The sequence below is a fragment of the Xiphophorus couchianus genome, chromosome 22 (genome assembly GCF_001444195.1).
Source record: "Xiphophorus couchianus chromosome 22, X_couchianus-1.0, whole genome shotgun sequence".
Classification (NCBI taxonomy): domain Eukaryota; kingdom Metazoa; phylum Chordata; class Actinopteri; order Cyprinodontiformes; family Poeciliidae; genus Xiphophorus; species Xiphophorus couchianus.
In genome coordinates this window covers 12,830,800-12,851,366 of record NC_040249.1, presented here as the reverse complement: position 1 = coordinate 12,851,366, position 20,567 = coordinate 12,830,800, and the positions used below count along the sequence as shown (strand labels likewise).

The 20,567-nt window shown below is 39.5% G+C and overlaps 2 protein-coding genes across 2 annotated transcripts in view; one reads left to right on the top strand and one right to left on the bottom strand.

Moving 5' to 3' along the window:
• The window catches only part of antxr1d (ANTXR cell adhesion molecule 1d), a 29,755-nt gene extending 22,667 nt beyond the window's left edge, over positions 1 to 7,088 (top strand). Inside the window, exon 18 of the mRNA XM_028007432.1 lies at positions 5,224 to 7,088. Within this exon, the coding sequence (XP_027863233.1) occupies positions 5,224 to 5,520 (297 nt within the window). The 3' untranslated portion in view covers positions 5,521 to 7,088. The remainder of the gene's footprint in view (positions 1 to 5,223) is intronic.
• A 1,335-nt stretch (positions 7,089 to 8,423) lies between these two features.
• On the bottom strand, positions 8,424 to 20,522 carry rrp12 (ribosomal RNA processing 12 homolog). Its single transcript, XM_028006705.1, has 34 exons — positions 20,299 to 20,522; positions 19,252 to 19,481; positions 19,065 to 19,148; positions 18,864 to 18,940; positions 18,671 to 18,776; positions 18,467 to 18,583; positions 18,212 to 18,350; positions 17,489 to 17,616; positions 17,303 to 17,401; positions 17,135 to 17,226; positions 16,939 to 17,050; positions 16,742 to 16,842; positions 16,537 to 16,651; positions 16,311 to 16,453; positions 16,100 to 16,221; positions 15,757 to 15,821; positions 14,976 to 15,138; positions 14,732 to 14,886; positions 14,586 to 14,653; positions 14,385 to 14,478; positions 13,073 to 13,231; positions 12,902 to 12,982; positions 12,713 to 12,818; positions 12,524 to 12,631; positions 12,273 to 12,430; positions 11,571 to 11,662; positions 11,334 to 11,492; positions 11,092 to 11,261; positions 10,893 to 11,003; positions 10,772 to 10,818; positions 10,592 to 10,670; positions 9,220 to 9,287; positions 9,052 to 9,134; positions 8,424 to 8,974 (listed from the first exon to the last, which is right to left on the bottom strand). The coding sequence occupies exons 1-34, from the start codon at positions 20,435 to 20,437 to the stop codon at positions 8,872 to 8,874; spliced, it is 3,873 nt and encodes a 1,290-aa protein (XP_027862506.1). The 5' UTR covers positions 20,438 to 20,522; the 3' UTR covers positions 8,424 to 8,871.
• Positions 20,523 to 20,567: the final 45 nt, after the last annotated feature.

Below are 20,567 nucleotides of genomic sequence, written 5' to 3'. Positions count from 1 at the left end.
TATAAAACTGGTTAACATTGGTGCTTCTATCTCTCCTGCCTGTGCTGGATTTCTCTCTTTTTTTTTCTTTTTCTTTTAAATGGTAGAACAAAAAGTGTCTGTCAGCGTCGAAGTTTCTGGAGTCTTTGTCAGTCACTTTCTATGGGAACGTGGTTCACAGAGCCATTCAGCAAGGACCCAGTTTCCTTCACGCGCCATTAAGTGGGGAAAATGAAAAGCTGGACAGAAATAAAATGGATGCAAAAAGCCCACTTTTGTACCAAGGGAGATAGTTGTGCAGAACTGGTGCAGGACATGGTGCATGAAAGTTGATCTAAAATCCGAGATTGACTGTGAGTGAATGTCAAATGTCTCTGCAGAAGATTGATGGCTCGAAAAGATAGCAAGGTATATCTGTGTGGTTTGTTAAACGGCAGCTCAGAAGGAATCTGTTTTGCTTCCTCCACTCATTACTGACTAAATCACTTTGTCTGCATAGGGCCATAAGAGGACTGCCAGTTTCTGCCACGCTTCCTGTTTATACTTCATTTTTTTCACTAATGAATGTGTGCACATGTGTATGTGTATTGGTGTGTAGGCGTGTGTTAGTTTTCCTGAGCAGATGTCACATATACAGACGAGGAGCTAAAAGACCACAAGGCATATAATGACAGATAGGATTGCCTTCTTTTGTCCCCAGAGCTGATCGCCATCAAAATCTTCATCGCCACTTGCTTTCTCCACTTACAAAAAATTCTTCAGATAAATTCTAAATTATCCTGAATCATTTTTAACCACAGATTTCAATGATTAAGTGACAGAGGAGTGGTATTCAGGAAACCCATTATTCAAAACATCACAGATTTATTTTAAAAATAAACCTATAACCTAATAAAAGCGTTTAAGCACCGTCACATTATCTGTGTTTACAGTTTCTGACAATATTTAGGCCTCTGGTCATTTTATAAACACAAACTTTAATGTGTTTTATCGATAAATCTATTTATGTTAATGATGGTTTCTGTATGTAATTGCGCTTGATTTATTTTTGGGTCATTACCATAAAAGGGGCTAAATAAAAATAAACATGACAGTTTTACTGACTTGTATTAGTAAAACATTTTAACAACTGTGACAACTCTTCGGGCTTCCTCACAATTATGCAATATTTTGAGTTAATCACAAAATCCTAAGGATCAAAGAGTATTAAGTCTTTTGGGAGCATGTTAATTTTTAAGGGTTTTTACATTTTCTCTGTATTGAAAGAGAGCATAGCAAAAGTAGGTAGTTTATATTTAGAATAGAATAGAATTCAACTTTATTGCCATTGCACATGTCACAAGTATTTATTTAACTAGATTTTGTCAAGTCATATCCACAGTTTCAGGTTTCATTAGGTAATTCATATTCACATCTAAACATAAGTCTTGACCCGACTGGTTGAGGGTCAAATTTGCTTTAAAAATTCTATTGCAACATTTTGGTATCTTATGATATAATTTTGAAATTAATTTATCTCAAACTCCACCTTAAGGCACTTTTTATGGCACAGTTTTAATCCAGACATATAGAATCAATTTCAATTCAATCATTCTGATAGATGCAAAGTCAAAAATATGCAGTCATGTGGAAAAGAAAAGAAAGTTTAACTAATTGCGTCCAACAACTGACTTTGGAGCAATCTCCCCTCTTTCTGAATGAGCTTATGGAGACAATGGACAGCTGATTGCATCTAATCGTCAAAGTTGCAGCAATCATTCAAAATGAGCATGCATGTGGCAACTTTGGATAGGAAAAATCCCTTTTAGGAAGAAAGAAAGACACTTCTATCAGAACCTGAGTCAGTGTGATCTGCCATTTGCCACCAGTGACTGGGGATTGGGGAACTTTAAAAAATGACTACATTTTAAGAGCAAGTGATTTTAAGATTTTAGTATTATCTTATTCATTTTTAATTTTAAATGTTCCTTTCTACAATTTTTTTTCTAGTGTAATTGCTTGGAATGGAACCCATAGCTCTATATTAGTGTTGTTTTATCGCAGATTGTGTTGGACTTTTTTTTATATATAACAACTGAACATTCAGATAATATTCTCTGAACATTTAAAAAGTTTTGCACATAAAAAACTTCTGACCTTATCATATGCTTCTAACTGATGAATAAGAGATGCATTTCCTGAAAGAAAAAAAAAAAACATTGAATCATACAAGCACCAATGCAGCAGTTTCCATATGTGAGTGAAGCGTGAACTGTGAGGTCATGTGACCTGACGGGCTGAGCTGTCACTTCACATGTGTCTCGTTCCTGTTTTGTCCCCCACCGTCTCTTCACTATGATGGTTGAATGTGTGTGCATATATCCATAGGTGTGTGTGTGTCTGAGTGTGTACCACTTACTTGTAAATATCCACAAACAATTTCCCCTGTAAGTCTGCATTACTAAGAAGGACAAAGTATTTGGGGTTGGAAGTGGAAATAGAGAGCAGATGAATGTTAAGGCATGCTTGGGGTGTTTCAGGATTTGTTTTTGTCTCTGAGCAGATGTTCAAGGATCGAAACAAACAATCACAGTGACAGATACAGTAGTTTGCATCCTAACCCAAAAAAGTAAGTTTCTTGTTCCATTAGGCTCATTCTGCTGTGGATTTGTTAAACAAAGGCAAGCAGAGAAAAAAGTCTTTTTATTAGACTTGTCTGTCTGGTGCATCTGCGTATTGTAAAAGTTGACTTTTCATTGTTCTAAAAGTCAAAATAGAAACACTGTTCCTTAATTTAACTGTAAAACACATATTTGAAAAACAAACCCTTCCCTGTGCTGCATATTTTGTGACCAAAATTATTTAGAGTCACTGTGAGGGGCCCAAAATGCCACATGCTGCTGTGGAGCTGCAGGTTGCTGACCCCTGCCCCCGGGGGTCACACAAGGAGACTGACCGTCATGACGAAACCAAATGCTCTGAAGATGCACCTCCACACCACCCATCCTCCATCTCTTTTATACATGAGCTTTCATTCAGACCATATGCTGTGGTAGAACCATGCTTACAGTCACACACACACACACACACACACACACACACACACACACACACCCCTGCACACACACATAAACATCCTCATATTCATGAGCTTGTCCTCTCATTGTGTCCATATGCTGTCTCTCCTGTTGTGCTGCTGTTCACAAACTGGCTTTTCATGGCCGCCCAGCAACAGCACCCAAAGAGCCCCGTTCTCCATCCACCCCGGCACTCCCGACCAAGCTGCCCTCAATCAATTACCCACCCCTCATATATACACGCTTGAACCCACAATGGCCCCCTTCAGTCACAAAGCTTCTGCTGCCGGGTCCTCTTAATGGCCCCTGTGTGACTTTAGGGCCTCTCTGCTTAATAAGGTGTTATAATCAGACCACCAAGGGTCTGCCACTCAGAGACTCCACCCTCCATCTTTCACTCAGCAACTCAGCAAGGAGAGATAAAAACCCATCAATGGGGACAATGAGAGACTCATCCCTTTCTCCAAAACTTGTAAATTATGTTAAACACTGTTATGAAGAAATGTAAATCCCTCCCTTTATATGGCTTCAAATCAAGCACATTAGGGACATAACATGCTCTCTGTGTGGTATCTAAAGAGTCCAAATCACAGTGGAGGTTTGTCCTGAAAGAAAAAAGGGAACGCTGAAGACTAAAACACTTTGTCAGAGCCGGCATCGCAGCTATTGTGGTGCAGGTGTGAACGGAAAACAGAAGCTTCTCTGTGTGTTCCCTTAGGCATCAGACATCAGACACTCCTGTGTCTATCTGCAACGCTGGGCAAAGCCTAACAGAAACTATTCTGAATGTTGAATCTAAAAAAAAAAAATTCACTAAGTTTATACAAGGAATTAATTTTCCCTATTTCTGGAAAGTGTTCACATCCATAATAAATTATTTAATTTTTTTTTTTATGTGACCCTTAACCTGGACATTTGAATCGAAAAATAATACATCTGTGAGGCGGGAAATAAAAAGGTAGAGCTGAATAATTGTACACACCCTTAAACTAATACTCACAACAGCTTCTCTTGAAAATATTATCTCACTCTACCTTATTAAAGTTCTCCAAATCCAACAGACTATGGTGACATCTCTTGCTCACAGCCTTCTTCAGCTGAGCCCACAAAGTTCTCTTTAGATTAAGTTCTCCGCTTTGACTAGGCCATTCCAAACCTTGCATTTTCCTCTCAGGAATACATATCTATGTTGACTTGGATCACATGCACTTAGTGTGATGTTAAAAAGTTAAATTAATTTTTAGCTCATTACTTGACAACTGGAGAGTTTTTATTAAAACTCCATATGTTAATCTATCTTAAAAAAAAAACGTCCATAAAAGTAGCAGTTTGCCAATGAAGCCCCATCACGTTGTCTTTGAGACTTGGGACACATGTAAACTCAGGCGACACCTAGCGGTTGCAGGAAATATAGCGGCACTTTAAAATAAAGATTCATTTCTCTAATTCTGCACCACTTGGCTTCATTTTCAGAAAGTAATCTACAGAGTCTTTTGACTACAAAACAGAAAAGTAATTGCTTTCAACACCAAGTTTCAACCAAGGACAAAATTTTATTTTAGTAAGGCTCTCTAGACGAGAATACAAAACTCCATTGTAGTCAGGACTGCATGTTTTCTCTGAGAAAAGGTTTCTTTCTCGCAACTCTAACCCTTACTACACAGGAGATTTTTGTCACATTGAAAACACAACACATCCTTGTCGGAGGTTCCTTCAGTCTCTTTGCCTTTTTAGTGATATTTCATAAAGTTTTGAATGTCCCTGTTTCCCCACATTTACTGTGGTGTGGAATATAAATAAATGATTTCTGCCCTTCTTCTGACTGATACCTGGAGACTATGAAATCCCTCTGGTTCTTTGTAACCTGTATGAAAAACCTTTTTTCCAAATTAGGACATATAATCTTTATCTTGATTAGAATTAATATAATTGTAAAATGGTGAAACTAAGTATTTGTTATTCCATGTTTTTATTTTTTTTTACATTCCCTCGTCCACTTTTAAGAGATTTGTTTGTGTATTAGTTAATTTGATTAGAATAAATACTTGATATGTGAAAAAAAATTGGTTTAATTGGTCTCATTTTAAAAGCCTGGTATTTATCAAGAGTACACTCTAGAGAGTCACTATTTTATTCATTATTCTGCATAACAGCAGTGGTGATTAAACCTGGTCTCCTTGCTCTGCAGGGTCGTTGTATTCGCTTTCAACGGGTCAGAGATGATGATCGGCCGGCTCCTCCCCGAATGCCTCACTCTCCTGCTCCTCCTCCTCCTCCCCCAGTTGAGGAACAACCTTTAGTCTCCAACTCTGTCCCCCGTACGAAACCTCCGTCAAGAGGACCGCGCACTGCTCCATCCTCGCTCACAGCGCCTCCGTCCCGCTCGCCCCCTCCTGTGACACGACTCCCGCCCGGCCCACCCCCAACCCGTGCTCCGCCTGGGCCCCTCGGACCCCCACCATCCCGGCCTCCGCCGAGGCTGTAATGAAGAAGAGAATGGATGCAAATACAGAGCTTTGCAGAAGTATTTTAAACACTTGAGCTGTTTCCATCTTGTCATGTTACAACTAGAGAATTACCGTAAATGTATTTCATTGGGAATGCATAACTGTGAAGTTGAAAAGAAAAAGAAAGAAAATGTTCTTCTGCAGTTACAGCTGCAAGTCTATTTGGGTTATTTCTCTTCTGTTGTCCATATCTTGTGTCTGAAATCGTTATTCACTCATCGATCAAGCTGGATAGACAACAGAGCAGCTGTTGACGTTCATTTTTCCTCCTGGAAGGTGATCCTCAGCATAATGCTGCCACAGCAATGTTTCACAGTGGAAATGTGTTTAAGGTGTCCGTGGGAGAGAGAGTACACAACCCCACTCTTAAATGTTTTTCTGTCTCAAATAGATTTTCAAACAGTATTGCTCTTTATTTTGCTCAATCAATCTTGTCATCTACATCACGTGCAGTGTTAGTTTTACACTTCGGGGTTACATGACGTCAACTTTGGTTTCGGCTGGCCAGAGCACCTTCTTCCACATGGTGGCAAACTGCTAACAACAGATTTCAACTAGATTTCATTTTGGAGGATCAGAGTGAAGAGAACTGAATTCACATCAGATATTTCTGATTTGCTACTTCACAGCCGTGCAATCCTTCTAGAATGCTTGATAAAATGTAATAAAATTTGTTGTTGTAACATGACAAAATGTTAGAAGAACAAAGGCAGGTCATACTTTTGCAAGTCACTCTCATATCTTAACTAATTCCTTAGAAAACCGAACGTCATAGTGAAAAATCTTCCAGGCCAGAAGCACAGATATTTTTTGAGCGCTGTGTCTTGTTGCTGGACAGCAAAATTTATCAATCTTATGTCAAAACCTTTATAAAAAATATAAAACAAAAAAAAGACCATGGATTCAACTGGGACTGTTTGTACAGTAACAGCGTCGTAGAGTAGGTGGTGGTTGTAAGTGTTTATCAAACTTTAGTGATGCTGATGCTGAAAGTGAGCTAGGGACAGATGGCTTATGAACGTAAGCAGAAATGTTTTTACATATAAATGCAGCACAATATTAATCCATAAGGAGAAGGTGGTATGAAATACATCATGTAGTAAACAAAAAGGGTGGTAGCAGGGTCATTTATGTTGGCTTTTTAATTAACAATTCATACATTTTTATACCTTTTCAACCAAAGAAAGCTTTACTGCAGTCTACTTAAAATGTAGTTTTAATGTTCACCAGTCTTATTGCAACTGCAGGGCAGTTTCTCAGTATGTTATTTATTGTAATACAGGCCCTCGTTTCTTTAGCATCTTTTTAGGTTTGTAGGTTTTAAAGTCATTGTAGGGTGGGGAGCACCATGGCAGATATTAGCGAGCTTTGTGGCATGGCATCTGATGTGCTTGAGATCATTTTGAACACATTCAAGTAAACGATTGTATTGAAAAACGTGTATCTTCAGGGCTCTTTGTATACTGCATTTACTGACTGAAATGATCATTTGCATTGTTTCTTCAATATTAACACGTCTGATTTCAATAAAGACATTTCTTTTTTATGCGCTGCCTTTCATAGTTTTTGTTTTACGTATTTAAAGATGAGTCTTTTCCGTGACGGTGTAACTCAAACCAGCGGAGGAACAAGCAGGTCAACAGATTTTATTACATGGTTATTAGCTGATTGAATTTTGTTAATACTTGTTGATGTAATGCCTTAAAACTACATCAAATTAATTAAGCAAATTACAAAATGTCAGGCCTGTTGTAAACTACACAGGAAATGTATGTTGAAAACCATAAAAATATACTTTACATCCATTAATCTGGAGAGTTTATGAAGCAACTTTTAAGTCTTTACCAGGAAATATATTTCTGCAGTAATAAAGTGCAGTGCTCATATTCCTAAAGTTATATAATAATAGAAAGGGGTATTTTAGCCCCCTTTTTGAACAACATACTATGGGGCACCCTTTATGAAGTTACACAATATTAAAAGTAATATTTGGTGAGACTTTTTTTTGTCATCCAGACCATTTTAGGAATCCAGCGGTTTCAATCTTATTGCAATTATATATAAATAAACATATGTAAATATATAAAGCATTTTGTGGGGAAATAGAAACCCTGTTTGATTTTAGAATATGCTTACACACACGAATTTTGTGTGTATAAATCTGAATAAATAATATTAACCAACTAGTCTTTGATTTAGACTACATCCAGGTTGGCAGAGAGAGAGCGAGAGATCTGGTTCCTCGGATAATTGTAAAAATATTCTATAGAGTACTCGATTACTAAAATATTCTTTTACAACAGCCCTACTGCTCAGTGTAATTTTCTTTGGATATCAATAGCAAGAACAAACTTATTTGTTTTAATAGTTTTAAATCCACAATCAAATGCGATAATCATAAATAAAAAACAACTTTTAATCCACAAACATTACTCTTATTTACGGACTGAAGACCATGTCTCTGAACTTTATCATATTTTTTTACTAAAGTCAAGACAAAAAAGCAGAGAAGCTGTGTGTTGATCCATGTAGGATATAAAACATAAGTGAAATTTAATTGACTTTGGATAAATCGGATTTTTTCTTATCAATTGCAAATCAAGGCTTTCTATTTACATAAGACTGAACCACATACAAAACAATGGAAATCCAGGGTTAAATCTTAATCTTTGTCCCAAATCCTGCTTCGTACTTCAGGTCCCTGTTGTTTTTCTCCTAAGGAATGCAGACATACTGAACACAGAAGTGACTCAAAGGTCAGCCTGTCATTACATGACTCGCATTACTTCATCCTATCAGGGAAAATGAATCACATCAGCATTACGGTATGTCAGAAAAACAACCCAAGTTTCGAAGCTGAGCTGCAAAATGCAACAACTTCCCTGTTCAAGTTGGGATTTATTTCAGGTTTATGATGAGTCAAAACAGAAAAGCAAGTTCACTCTGCACTCCATAATTCACTTTAATACACTTGAAGGAACCTTATGGCATTAGTCAATGCTTTATCACAATTTACAGTACACAAGACTGCAGCAACGTCAAGCGGCCAAATGTGGAAATGAAAACAAAACTGTTGTGTCTCTGTATGAATGCAATCAATTTGGTGCATGTCAAAATGAGTACAGATACGATTTTCTTTTTTCTTCCACTTGAGTAACAAGGCAAGGGGAGCATAATCAGCAAGAAATTCTCATTTCCATCCCACTGAATGACGTAAACTGATAAATGTTCAGAGTATCTTTGAAACACACACACACATATCTAGGTGTGCTCTCACTTTGATACACACATTACAAAAGCAGTCCAACAAACAATATAAGTCATCTTCTTCAGGATTTCCTTTTTTTCTTCTGCATTTTCTTTCCAGACTGCGCCCCCTTCTGGACACCTCTCACCATGCCTTTGAACTGACCGTGCAGTTTGGCTCGCTTCCTGTAGGCGTAAAGCAAAACTTTAGGCTCAAGTCTAAGCCTACAAATCAGTGTGATGGCATGAGCTGATGCTCATACCTGCGATTGAGCTGGTCCTTCTTCAGAGGGATGTAAGCGTAAGGATCCACCTTTCCTTTTTTCTTCACATCTCCTTTTCCTTTCTGTCAGAGTTAGAAAAAGACACTCAGAATGACAGTGTAGACTCAAGCAACTTTACTTCAGTTGCAGATTGTTGTTCTTGTTTACCTTTGATTTATAATCGGATCCAACATCTTGCCTTCGTCCCAGAGGTCTGTGGATACCCGAGCCACCGGCTGTGAGAAAAGCATCATCATCACACAGTGCTATGTACAAAGTGTTTGCATCTATTTGAACCTTGCCACAACACAACTGCAAACCTTAATGTACTTTAACTGGATTTTATTCGAGTCTGCAACCTGTGGCCCTTCCGTATCGGCTCTTCATAACTTGGGCTAAAAATGATAAAGAACCAACTAATGTTTTTAGACTTAGAAATGATAGCAAATTCAATGTTTTTAGCAATTTTGTGGTTCTTTTCATGCAATAATTGTATTGCATGAAAAGAACATTGTATTACTGAATTATCCAAAAGAGCCAGTAATATTATTTTGGATTATTTTTTTCTGGCCATTAGGTTGAAAACTAATGGCCAGCGTCTTTTTCCCACCATAATTTTTCTACACCCCATGAAAGAACACGTATCCATCCTCTTTTTTTGCAAATGTTTTGAGTTTTTCAAATATAGGAAAAATGGTAGTGGTTTAATAAAGACACATTTTTTAAAGTACATATGTGTTAAAAATAATAAATTGTTCTTTCTTCAAAAAGGTCAGGTAACTTTTGTGATTCTGAATGGGTTTTATTAAGCTGGATTGAAGGTAGAAATGATTGTCTGCAGTTTCCCACAAGCTGTGTATAGGATACAGCAAACGTTGAAGAGTCTTTTGGCCTATGTGCAAAACACTTTGTGTGGTCGAAGATTAACAATGCAAGTCAGTTTGTGCAAACTACCCACACCGTGAAGCATGGTTGTGGCAGCAGTCTGCTGTAGGAATGCTTTTCTTCACCAGGAAAAAGGAGCCTGGTCAGGGAGAAATCCTTGAAGAAAATCTGCACAAGACTGAGATTGAGGCAGAGGTTCGCCTTCCACCAGAATAACTCTAAATATACAGTCAGAGCTAAAAGGAGTGAGTTACATCAAAGTGCATTCATTTGTCAGAATGGCATAATCAAAGAAGAGAAGAAAACCAAATTTGTAATCTGTGGCCAGACTTGATGTTCACAGATCCACTCCATCCACTCTGAGCCACTTTGTGAAAGAAAATTGGGTCAGAGGCTGGTAGGGATTTTAACTCAGAAGACTTGCATCTCTTTCAGCACACTGAACTAAAGTGCTAAGTCAGGGCCTTGAATGCATGCAAGCACATTAAAAACACATATCGACATCTTTCCATTTCACAAATAATCAATACTAAAATTCAAATAAAACACCACTGAGGTTTCTGGTTACAACATAACAAAATGAGAAAAAGGATAAATAGTGTCATTTCATCTCCAAGGCAGTTCAGTAATCAAGACGAATATCTTCTTTAGTTACCTTTATATTTCAATTGAGGTTCAACATCCATGTCCTCGTCTAAATTGTCATCTTGAAACTTTCTCTTCTGGGATTTTTTCTGCAAGTGCAAAAAACAAGAAAGAAAAAAAGCAAAACAGCTTACAAAAGTTTTGAGTTTTTCCAAATATAGGAAAATACACCATGCTCTGCAAAACTCACAGATTTCACCCCTGCTTCCTCCAGGATATCATTCATCTCTTCTCCACCTGTGAAGAGAAGCACCGCCGTCAGTGTGTTCACACAAAAAGCTCTTGCAACGACATCACCGGACTCCTCTAACCTTTATTTTTCCTATCGTCCTCGTCATCCTCTCTGATGATCAGCCGTCCGTCTGGGGTCACCTTGAAGCCGTGTTCGACCTTGGTGATCTTCTTCAGCTGTGGATTTGTGGCTGAGAAACAGCAAAACATCATTTTAACTCCTCTGAACCTCATAATTGTTCTCTGATTAAAGCAAGAAGCCTCACAATGCCGTAGTACCTAGAACTCTTTGTGAAACCTTTGGATCCAAGAAGTTCAAAGGATCATCTCCCTCTCCCTCCTTCAGCCACGCTTTCCCTTTCTGTTTGCTTGATTTCTTCTGGGTGTTACGAGACTTCCCTTCATCCTCAGACAAATCACCGTCAGACTCAGCCAGGATGTCTTCAATACTAGAACGAAAACAGGGAATGTGATAAACATATACACGAAAGTGAGTTTCGTGTTCGGAGCTGTTGTCGTACCTTTCGCTTTTTCCTTTAGACGTCTCCTCTTCGCTCTCTGACGATGCGTCCTGCTCATCTGCGACCTGCTTCCGCCTCTTGTTTCGGGCCTCGGCTTTGCGGATGTTTGTCAGCACCTTGTGGTGCTCTGCAGGCAGCATGCTCTTCACCAGCTCAAAGCTGGAAACCCATAATCAGAGCTTTCAGGAGAAGGAAAGCTTAATGCTAACAAATAACATAGCTAGGAAGAAAACTCACCCAAACTTTCGGATAAATTTAGTGAAGATGTTCTTGAGTTTGGTTCTGAAATGCCTTCTTACATCATCCTTGATGTTTCCAACTCCCTCCATCTGAACAGAGAGGGAACAAAAAGTATTTTATCATATTATATCCTCACTACTAAATGTTTACGCACTAAACCTTTAATCTACTGTTTAAATATTAACAATTTTTTTTGTCAATTACATCAAAATCTTTACAATTTCTCTTAGATAAGACATTTTACATCGTAAACGTTTGATTGATCATCAATGGGCAACTATTTGGACAAAATGTCCTATGTGTGCAGTGTACATGTGACTTTTAAACTGTGTAAGTGCGATGGGCACCAGGTCATTTATTTCAATCAGAATTAAGACGGTTGAAAATGTTGACAAATTTTTTCTTTTTTAAAAAAGAGGATTCTGGAGTTTTAACCAGCAGACAGACCCATAATTTTAGTCATTATTCAGAAACTGTTACCTTAAATCAAGTTAAATATGAGTTGGAAAGTACATTCTCGTATTTTGTTTTAGTGCAAAAAAAAAAACAACAACATATTAATCTGTTGAAATTAAGAAAATTATCCAAAACAGAATATTTCTGAGTATCAACTCTCTGTGGAGGGGTGGGACTGACTGATTTGGTTGTCATGGAGAGCTCCTTTGAAACATTTTGTCACCGGTAATGTACAGTTCATACCATAAGGGCAACATGTGAACCCAAAGCTTTGGGGTCCATGATAAACAGGATGACTTTGATGAAGCCCAAAGCCGCTTTGACGACCTCCCTGGTTCGAGACGAAAGCAGCAGACAGACGTTTTGCAGCAGCTGCTCCATGGTGGAAACGTCTATCGAGTCTGAAAGACAAATGTAAAAAGTAAAATTGAGTCTGCCGCACAGATGTCATTTTTTTTCATAAGTCCAGGTGAAAACATACAAATGAAACCCACCTTTGTACTCAAACACAAGACGAGTCAATGCCAAAATGGTGCAAGTGATCATGGTGATGGATCCGGTGAGTCCTGCATACACCAGAGCCAAATACTCCTCCATCGCATCTATAATCGAGGCAGGTAATGTTAGCTGTTTTATAAATTCCAATGTTACAAACTTACATGTATTCAGAAACAATGCAACACCTTTTTTGTTCCCACAGAAGCGAACAAAGGCGTTTCCTATTTCCACCAGAAGACTGTAGGCGTTCTTACGAGCTCCAACAGAAACCTCCTTGGTACAGATGATCACCTGCAGGGCAGAAATCCTCATAAACACCAAATACATGAGCTCTGTCTGTGTCTGTTGTCATCAGCTCTGATTTGCGTTTGCACCTCCGGCAGCAGCGCAGTGATGAAGCCTTTGTGCTCCTCATTCAACCTTTTCACGATATGGATAAGACACTTGAGTCTCGGCTGAGAAAAGCGAAAACAAAGCAGTCAGGTGGGAGTGAATCACATCAGTCAGGCGTACAGGATGGTTTTCTACATATATAAAGATTTTACCCTCTTTGCGGGTGACGAAGCATTTTTAAGAGTGTCAAGCAGGACAGTTTTCAGAGTTTCCAGGTTGGACAGGACAAAGGATTTACACTCGTCTCTCTCTGCTCCGCACATCTCCTCCAACACGCGGTACGCCTTCTTCTGCATGCCCGGCTCTTTGGCCTGAACACAAATGCAATAAAAAAAAAAAAAGAAACCTTCTAAAAAGGGCCTGAATTAAAAAACTGCAAGGGCAACCAATATTTTTTCTAGAACAGTGAAAACTGATTTTTAAAAAGTTACAAATCTTGTTAATAAATTCATTACAGAGCGACAAACAAAAATTTATTTCTCTGAAAAATAAAATAGAATTTTTTAGAACCAACTAAAAATAGTTAAAAACAAAAATAGTACATCCTACACAGTCATGGGAAAGACTGCTAACTTGATAGTTGTTCAACAGACAGTCACTGACCCTCTTTACAAGCAGGTTTACTCAAAAGAAAGGAAATAAAGAATCCAGGAGCTTCCAAAGTGCTGTAATGAAGTACATTATTAGAAAGTTTAGCAAAAAATAAAAATGTGGGAAAAAAAAGGCACTCAAGCAAACCCACATAGATATAACCAGGACTTAGGCTACAGCTACTTCAGATAAAGGAAGTTTATTCCATTTGAACATTAAAATCTCTGATTCTGGAGGAGTGGAGACCACTACCAAGTTTCCAGTCAGTGTTATTAGGGAGCCATGGCAGCTGCTGCTTTTGGCCCGCTGTGCTTTATAAAGTCCAAAGTCAGCACAGCTGTCTACCCAGAAATTCGAGAGCACTTCATGCCTCCCTGTCTTGGCAAAGTTTGTGAAGCAGCTGATCTGATTCTCATGCAGGATTCGATTCTTGCACTGCCAAAAGCAACAATGCTTACTCTTTTAGACGAGATTAATGTGGCTGACTGACCAGCAACCTCATCTGATCTAAAGCCTATAAAGAATCCACAGAGGGTTGTCGAGAATGATGGGACGTACCAGAGCCAACAATGCAGTCGAGCTGCAGGACTCTATAAAGGGAACCTTTGCTACATTCATTCAGGCTCCAAACCATTCTGCATTCATGCAGTAATTGCAGCAAAAAGAGCTCTAGCCGGGCGGCTAATACACAGTACATAAAAGTAAGTTTTCTGTATTACAAATACTTTTTTATTGGTCTAATTTGTTTCAAATTTTCTGGGAAATGGAAATTTGGGTTTTTATTCGATATAAGGCAGAGTCAGAGTTTCACTTTTTGATTCAAGTAACTTTTCAATTATATTTTTATTTATTTCGATGCATCATTAAACATACCTCCATATATGGTCTTATGAGCTCAAACGTTTTGGCCATAGTGCTTTCATCAACGAAGGGAGCCATGGCAACCACAAGGTCCATCACTGCAAGCCTGAGAAGAAGAACGGACCGGAACAGGATCAGCAAACAGATGATGAAAATATATTAATCATTTTCTGATGGAAATCAAACCCAGTGGATCCCAGTTAGATGTCCTACCGTGTGAACTCAACGCTCTCCGTGCTGGTCAGCCGGTCAGAGGCTTTTTGCAGCAATGTGCAGATCAGCTGCGGATGATCAAAGTAAAATTGCATAAGCAGATCATTTTAACACTCTTCAGCACAACAGAAGCGCTAAAATGTTACCTGCGTATCAGTGACAGTTAAGTAGACTTTGATGGTGTCCAGCACAGCCATCCTGTAAGTACCAGAGTCCCCGTCTGCAGGCTGCTGGCTGTACAGGTTGAAAAGGATGGGCAGGAAGTTTTTGGAGAACCGTCCCAATTCTGCCTTTTCTTCCACTTCAACATGATCGCATACAGGAATGATTATAACACTGAAACGATGCAATAGTTTGGACAAAGAGACGACCTCTGGGAACATTTGCCACCTGTGGAGCAGCTCTTGTTGATCAGCGTACGCAGAGCTTGGCACACGGTGAGGCGCAGGTCTGGCCGTTCGTTAATGGCCATGCCGAGCGTCCGGGCGACGCCCTTGAAGGACGCCGTCAGGTCCACTGGACATGTGCAGAAGCCAGGAAGCATGGTCCAAATCTGAAATGTGGAACTTAGATCAGCATTGTTTGCTTATGCACAATCTGGTTTGTTGTAACCATAGAAAGTACACCTGGCCTGGTGCATCCAAGCTTAGCAGGCTCACTTCCTGGATGAAGTCACTGACCTACCTATCTATGCATTTAGCTTTCTCAGTTTTATATTATAGAACAAACTCCCGGCCCAGAGATTGTGTGTTTAGCTTATCATTCTATTGTCATTTAATCTGTGGACATTTTTTAACCTCAGGAGTAAGTCATTCTGGATCAATGATTGTTTTTTTTTTCTTGTTTGTCCATCCTACCCCACTCTGTTGGAGTTCTTTTTCCTGCCATTTCTATCCACTGTTACCACATCCTCTTTGATATTATTAGAAGCAAATGCTAAGAGAAATGAAGAAAATGAAGGCTAAATACAACTGATATTGTCAGAGGTCTTAGGCTAGTGGGCTTGTGAATAACGGTTGTTTTTCCCCTAAATGTAGATATTTTTTAACCCCTTGTCCCGGATCCAATAAACATTAAGTAAATAACTCCAAAATTCAACACTTATAACACCAGTCAAAATTAAGTGAAAAGTTAAAGCAACGAGGCAAGTTTTTGTTGTTTTTTTTGTTACCTGAAGCTGTAATGTCTGGTACACTTTTGCTTCCAGCTTCTTTCCTTCTTGCTCCAACTCTTCAGCTACAAAACAGGATTAGCCAGTTAAAGCATGTAAAAACACAAAATTTTATTTCCTAGTCCACATTCATTCAAGCTGCTAGCACATGAGAGAGAGACTTAACAATAGCTAATTTTGGAGATTTTAGTAACCTTTTGGAAACTTCAAAGCTACGGTCACGATTTACATTCTGTAGGGAATAGATCTGGAAACTGATTATTAGCAATGCTAGTAGTACTGATCATTAATACAAGATGCTAAATCTAGTTAATAGTTTTATCTCAATAAACATGTAACTTGCCTCTTTGCTTGAGTGTAGTGGCCAAAGGGAGAAAATAAGAAGCAAAGAAACCGAGGCGAGTGTTTTTCACGTGATCTCGGATGACTGGAACCAACCAGCTGCGAGGGAACTCCAAGTCATCACTAAAAAAACAAACGACAAAAAAACACAAGCAAAAGTTCATAAAATCACAGTAAAGACAGTAGAACATCCTGTCGTTTTGGCGTCGTACTTGTAGCCGGTGATGTTGAGAGGCACAGCAGCCAGCACCACTTCAGGCCCCATACTTTCCACAGCGCCTCCCACAGCCAGGTCCAACTCCCCGCTGAAGGAGAACTGAGGGACGGAGCGCAGGTCTGACAGGGACTGCAGGGACTGTCCAGCACAAGGGAAGAAGTGTCAGTCCACTTCATTTTACTCTTTATCATCTTAAGGGTTTCAACATGTCAAGGCTATACCTTAGTCATGATAGGGTGAGCTTGTTTTCCTGCAGCTCTGTAAAAGCAACCAAGGATCTGCAGCACAAAGGGCCACGAGGCATGAAAGCGATAGGATAATCCTTCCTCCACAATGCTGGAAAAATGCAAGTACAGACAGTTAGTAGTTGTGTAGTGACTTATGGAAAAACGGTTAAAAAACACAAAAAACTATCTGCGATCTTACCGAAACATTTTACAGATATATGAGGGGTTCCCTGCAGAGGCGGTGGCAGTGATCACCCCCATTTCCTCCATGTGAGGAGCAACACACTCAGTCAACAAACTCTGAGATATAAAGACATCATACATAACCATTTAGCATATGCACACACCAAAAATAACACCGAAAGTTTAATTGCTGTCAGTTTCAGTGCCTATTACCTTAAGTGTGTTGGTGGCTGCAGAGACCACCTGTGTGTGCGGCGACAGCAGGCAGGACATGGTAGAAGAGAACAGCCGAGGGAGGTGACCTAAACTCAGAGAACTCTGCAAACTGGACCAAAAGACACACAGAAGGTCAGTGACACACCTGAGAAAAGTCCTTTCAATCTCGCTCTCCAATCTTGACCAACTATACCTTGCCAGGTGAACATGTGCTTTCTCCATGACGGTAAGCCAGGCTAGCAGAGGCTGCAGGTCATTCTCACTGGGAAGGTAGTCATAGAGAGCCTGAGGAAGACAACTGAGAGTGAGTCTTCAGCAGATTTTACACCATGAGTAACGGGGCACATTGCTTTTGTCTCACCGTGATGATCTGGGCATTGAGTTCTGCAGAGAGGGACGATGAATTCGGCTTTGCAATGAAGAGCCGATGAAACGCCTGCATGGCGCTGGCTGTTACCATCTTACAGCCGAGACAAACAGAAGAAGCATTGCTTTAAAAAAAAAAGTCCAAAGAAGCACCAAAGTAGCTGCAGCTGGGGGAACTCACCACATGGCTGAGAGTCATGACACGCAGCAGAGTTTCACAGCAGGACTTAACGGCTCCCAGAGGAAACGATCCCATCAGCTCCTTCAGGAGGCAGAGCACATGGAGGGTGGTGGTGTCCTCTTTGCTACCTGACGAGGTGCCAAAGATCAACTCATGGCTCATCGGACACATTTTAATATAATTGCTAAAGAGGATGTTCTCTCGTTGGATCACCACAACTTTCAAAAAGCAAACATTTGGACCAGACATGGTCTTCCAAACATTTTCTGCAGCCATTTCAAAACTTACTTCAGTATAATCAGCTTGCATAACTATTCACATCAGTTGAACTAGTTTGCATTTTGTCACATTAATCCACAATGGGATTTTAAAAACTTCATACAACACAATTACATTTTTTTTGTGGTCTAAAATGTGACAAACATTTGCATACAGTTTGTTCTTTTATAGCATAACCCAGCTTTAAACTTCTCCACAGCTTTATATTTGACCTGTCTGCAGTCTGCATCATAATTATGAATACATTGTGTTGGTTTATGGTGTAAAATCCCAACAACATACATTAAATGCAGATCCTTATATTACCTAATTCACTTTCTGACTGTTTTTGTGTACAAAATTTGCTGATTTTAACTAATTACTAGATATAAAATTCCATCCTTTAACTGGAAAGTGAACATCTTACTACATCAGTTAAGTAAACTAACAACCATGATGCCTCACCTCCTGCCTGCTCTATTTCTTTGATGCAAAACTTGGCTGTAGTGACAGCAGCGGGGTGATGGCTTGGAGCATCATCAGTAAAGAGGAAGTCGCTGCCTCGAAGAATGGAGCAAACGCCTTGCTGAGCTGCTTTACGGACCTGAGGGGGGAAAAAACAAACAAAATAGACAATCACTTGTTAGGAAAATCTTGTATTGTTATTTTTTGGATGAAAAGTAAATAAGGTTTCTGTTTATTTAAGCTAGTGGGAGTGACCTTTGGCTTGCTGTGCACCGTGAAGCTGAGCAGACCATGATAAGCCTGCAGAGTAGATGGGTAGCTCCAGACAGAAACATCCTGCTTCCTCAACAAAGTGGCCAAGCAGGACAAGATCTATAGATGCAGATGCAAAAAACAATATAGATTTAAAAACAGAGTGAAAACAGAACAACACAAAGGCAAACCGGAAAATCCTCTCACCCATCTGAGAGCTGAAGATGCATCAGATGAAACCTGTTTAGACATGATGTCCATGAGAGCCTTGGTGGTGTCTGAGAACTTGGACTTAAGCACTGGAGCTGGAACACTGGTGACACCCAAACACTGAGCAGTCAGTATTAATCAGGTATAATATGTTCAGTCATGTAAAAGACAAACATTTTCTAATTTCTACCGTTTCATGACAAGGTTGAGAAGATAAGCCACTGCAGCCTGAGATTCTTCTGATTCCACAACTTCCAAGGTCGTCATCTACCAAAAATCAAAAACAGACTAATTAGAAATAAAGCTAATCAATCTAAGGGGATAACCTTTCTTTCTTTCTTTTTTTTTTACCACAAACTTTAAACAAAATATAAACCAGTGAAAGACTCACTAAAGCAGCAAAGTACTCCGTCTCTGTTTCCTTCCCGCCTTGACTTCGGATCACTTCAGTAACAGCAGCTAAAACTGCACAAATCTGGCAAACATCAAAAGACTCAGTTACAGCAGGTGCAGATATGCTACAAAATATTGCTCAAGTTTAGAAATTGGGAGTATGCAGGGGGCAGGCGTAGTCCTACCTCTTTATGTGCAGCGGAGTTGGACTCCCAGAAGCGCTGCACCTTTCTGAATGTGAGGTTGGAACAATCGGACAGGCCACTCAGGAAGGTGCCCGATGTTCTCTCCGACAGTCTCTCATCAGGCTCCTCTTCCATTTGAGTATCCTTACGGGCCTCTGCATTAAGCTCCAGGGGCCCAGCCTGCAGCTCATTGTGAAGCTTGAGAGCATCAACAGTCAGGTCGCTCTTCGCTGTGGAAGTAAAAACAAAACATTCATTGCTGTCACTCCCAAACTAAAGTTCAACATTTATTCACAAAAAGAGTTAAGAGGGCCCGACTTACTATGTGATATAAATTAATTTATCATTGTGTTTACAGGCTTGTTTAGACAATTACATCCATAGTTCCTACGCAAGTTTACCATGAAAGTTAAAAATGTTTACAGCTTAATATTTTCCTCTTTTCTGTTTTTACACCACACATGTAATGGTTCATTACAAAAAAGAGCATGGAATATGCAAGAAAACAACTTTGTAAGAGTATACAGATAAACAGATGAATCAGGTAGATTGGTGAATGATTACATCATGATTACATCATTCAGAAAACAAGATAAAGTGAAACTATTCATATTTTTGTTCCACTGATTTTCTATCCTTATCCAAACATAAAAAATACTTTAATAAAGCTTCATACTTATCCAGACTGTCCTGTGAGTCCTGAATTATATTAGAGGCTGATGTCTTAAAACTGCATTCCTTAAAATTTTTAGGTAAGTGGTAATAGGCAAACATACATGAATATCTGTAACATATGTCCAGTTATGCCTCTGTGTTGTAAACTGTAGCAGTGAAGTAATCATGTCAAATAATGATCAGTGTGTTTCTCAGTGTTTACAAACTCCATTTAGGATTTTACAAACCGACTGAACAGAAAAGTCAGGGGGATTTACTCCTGAGAGTATGATACTGGGTGTTTGCTAAGCGGCGTAACTGATAAAGTTATCTAAGTTAAATGGCTAGTGTGGCTGATGTTAGCTCTCTGAGACCCACGTGTGTATCTCTTACCGCTGGGTCTGCTGAAAAAGCGGCTTTTCGCCGCCTGTCGGAACCGGCTGGTCTGCGGATTGGAGTCGCTGCTGTGTCCTTTCTTCCAGCGCTTCAACTTGACCCCGGTCCCCGACCGAAGTTTCCCTGATTTCACCATTTTTCAGGGCCGAAAATAATCACGTTTCCCCACTGCTGACCGTGGAGCTCCAGATGACTCCGTCGCTCGTTGGATGACGTCACAAGATTTGCTGTCGAGTCCAATTCGACGTTATGTTGGTATGCCAGTA

Excerpts from the sequence above, each read along its gene's own strand:
- rrp12 (XM_028006705.1), bottom strand. The coding sequence starts at position 20,437 with ATGGTGAAATCAGGGAAACTTCGGTCGGGGACCGGGGTCAAGTTGAAG. Across the intron at positions 19,482-20,298 it reads CTTTTTCAGCAGACCCAGCG|CGAAGAGCGACCTGACTGTT; the intron begins GTAAGAGATACA and ends TTACTTCCACAG. Across the intron at positions 14,654-14,731 it reads TAACTGTCACTGATACGCAG|CTGATCTGCACATTGCTGCA; the intron begins GTAACATTTTAG and ends GATCATCCGCAG.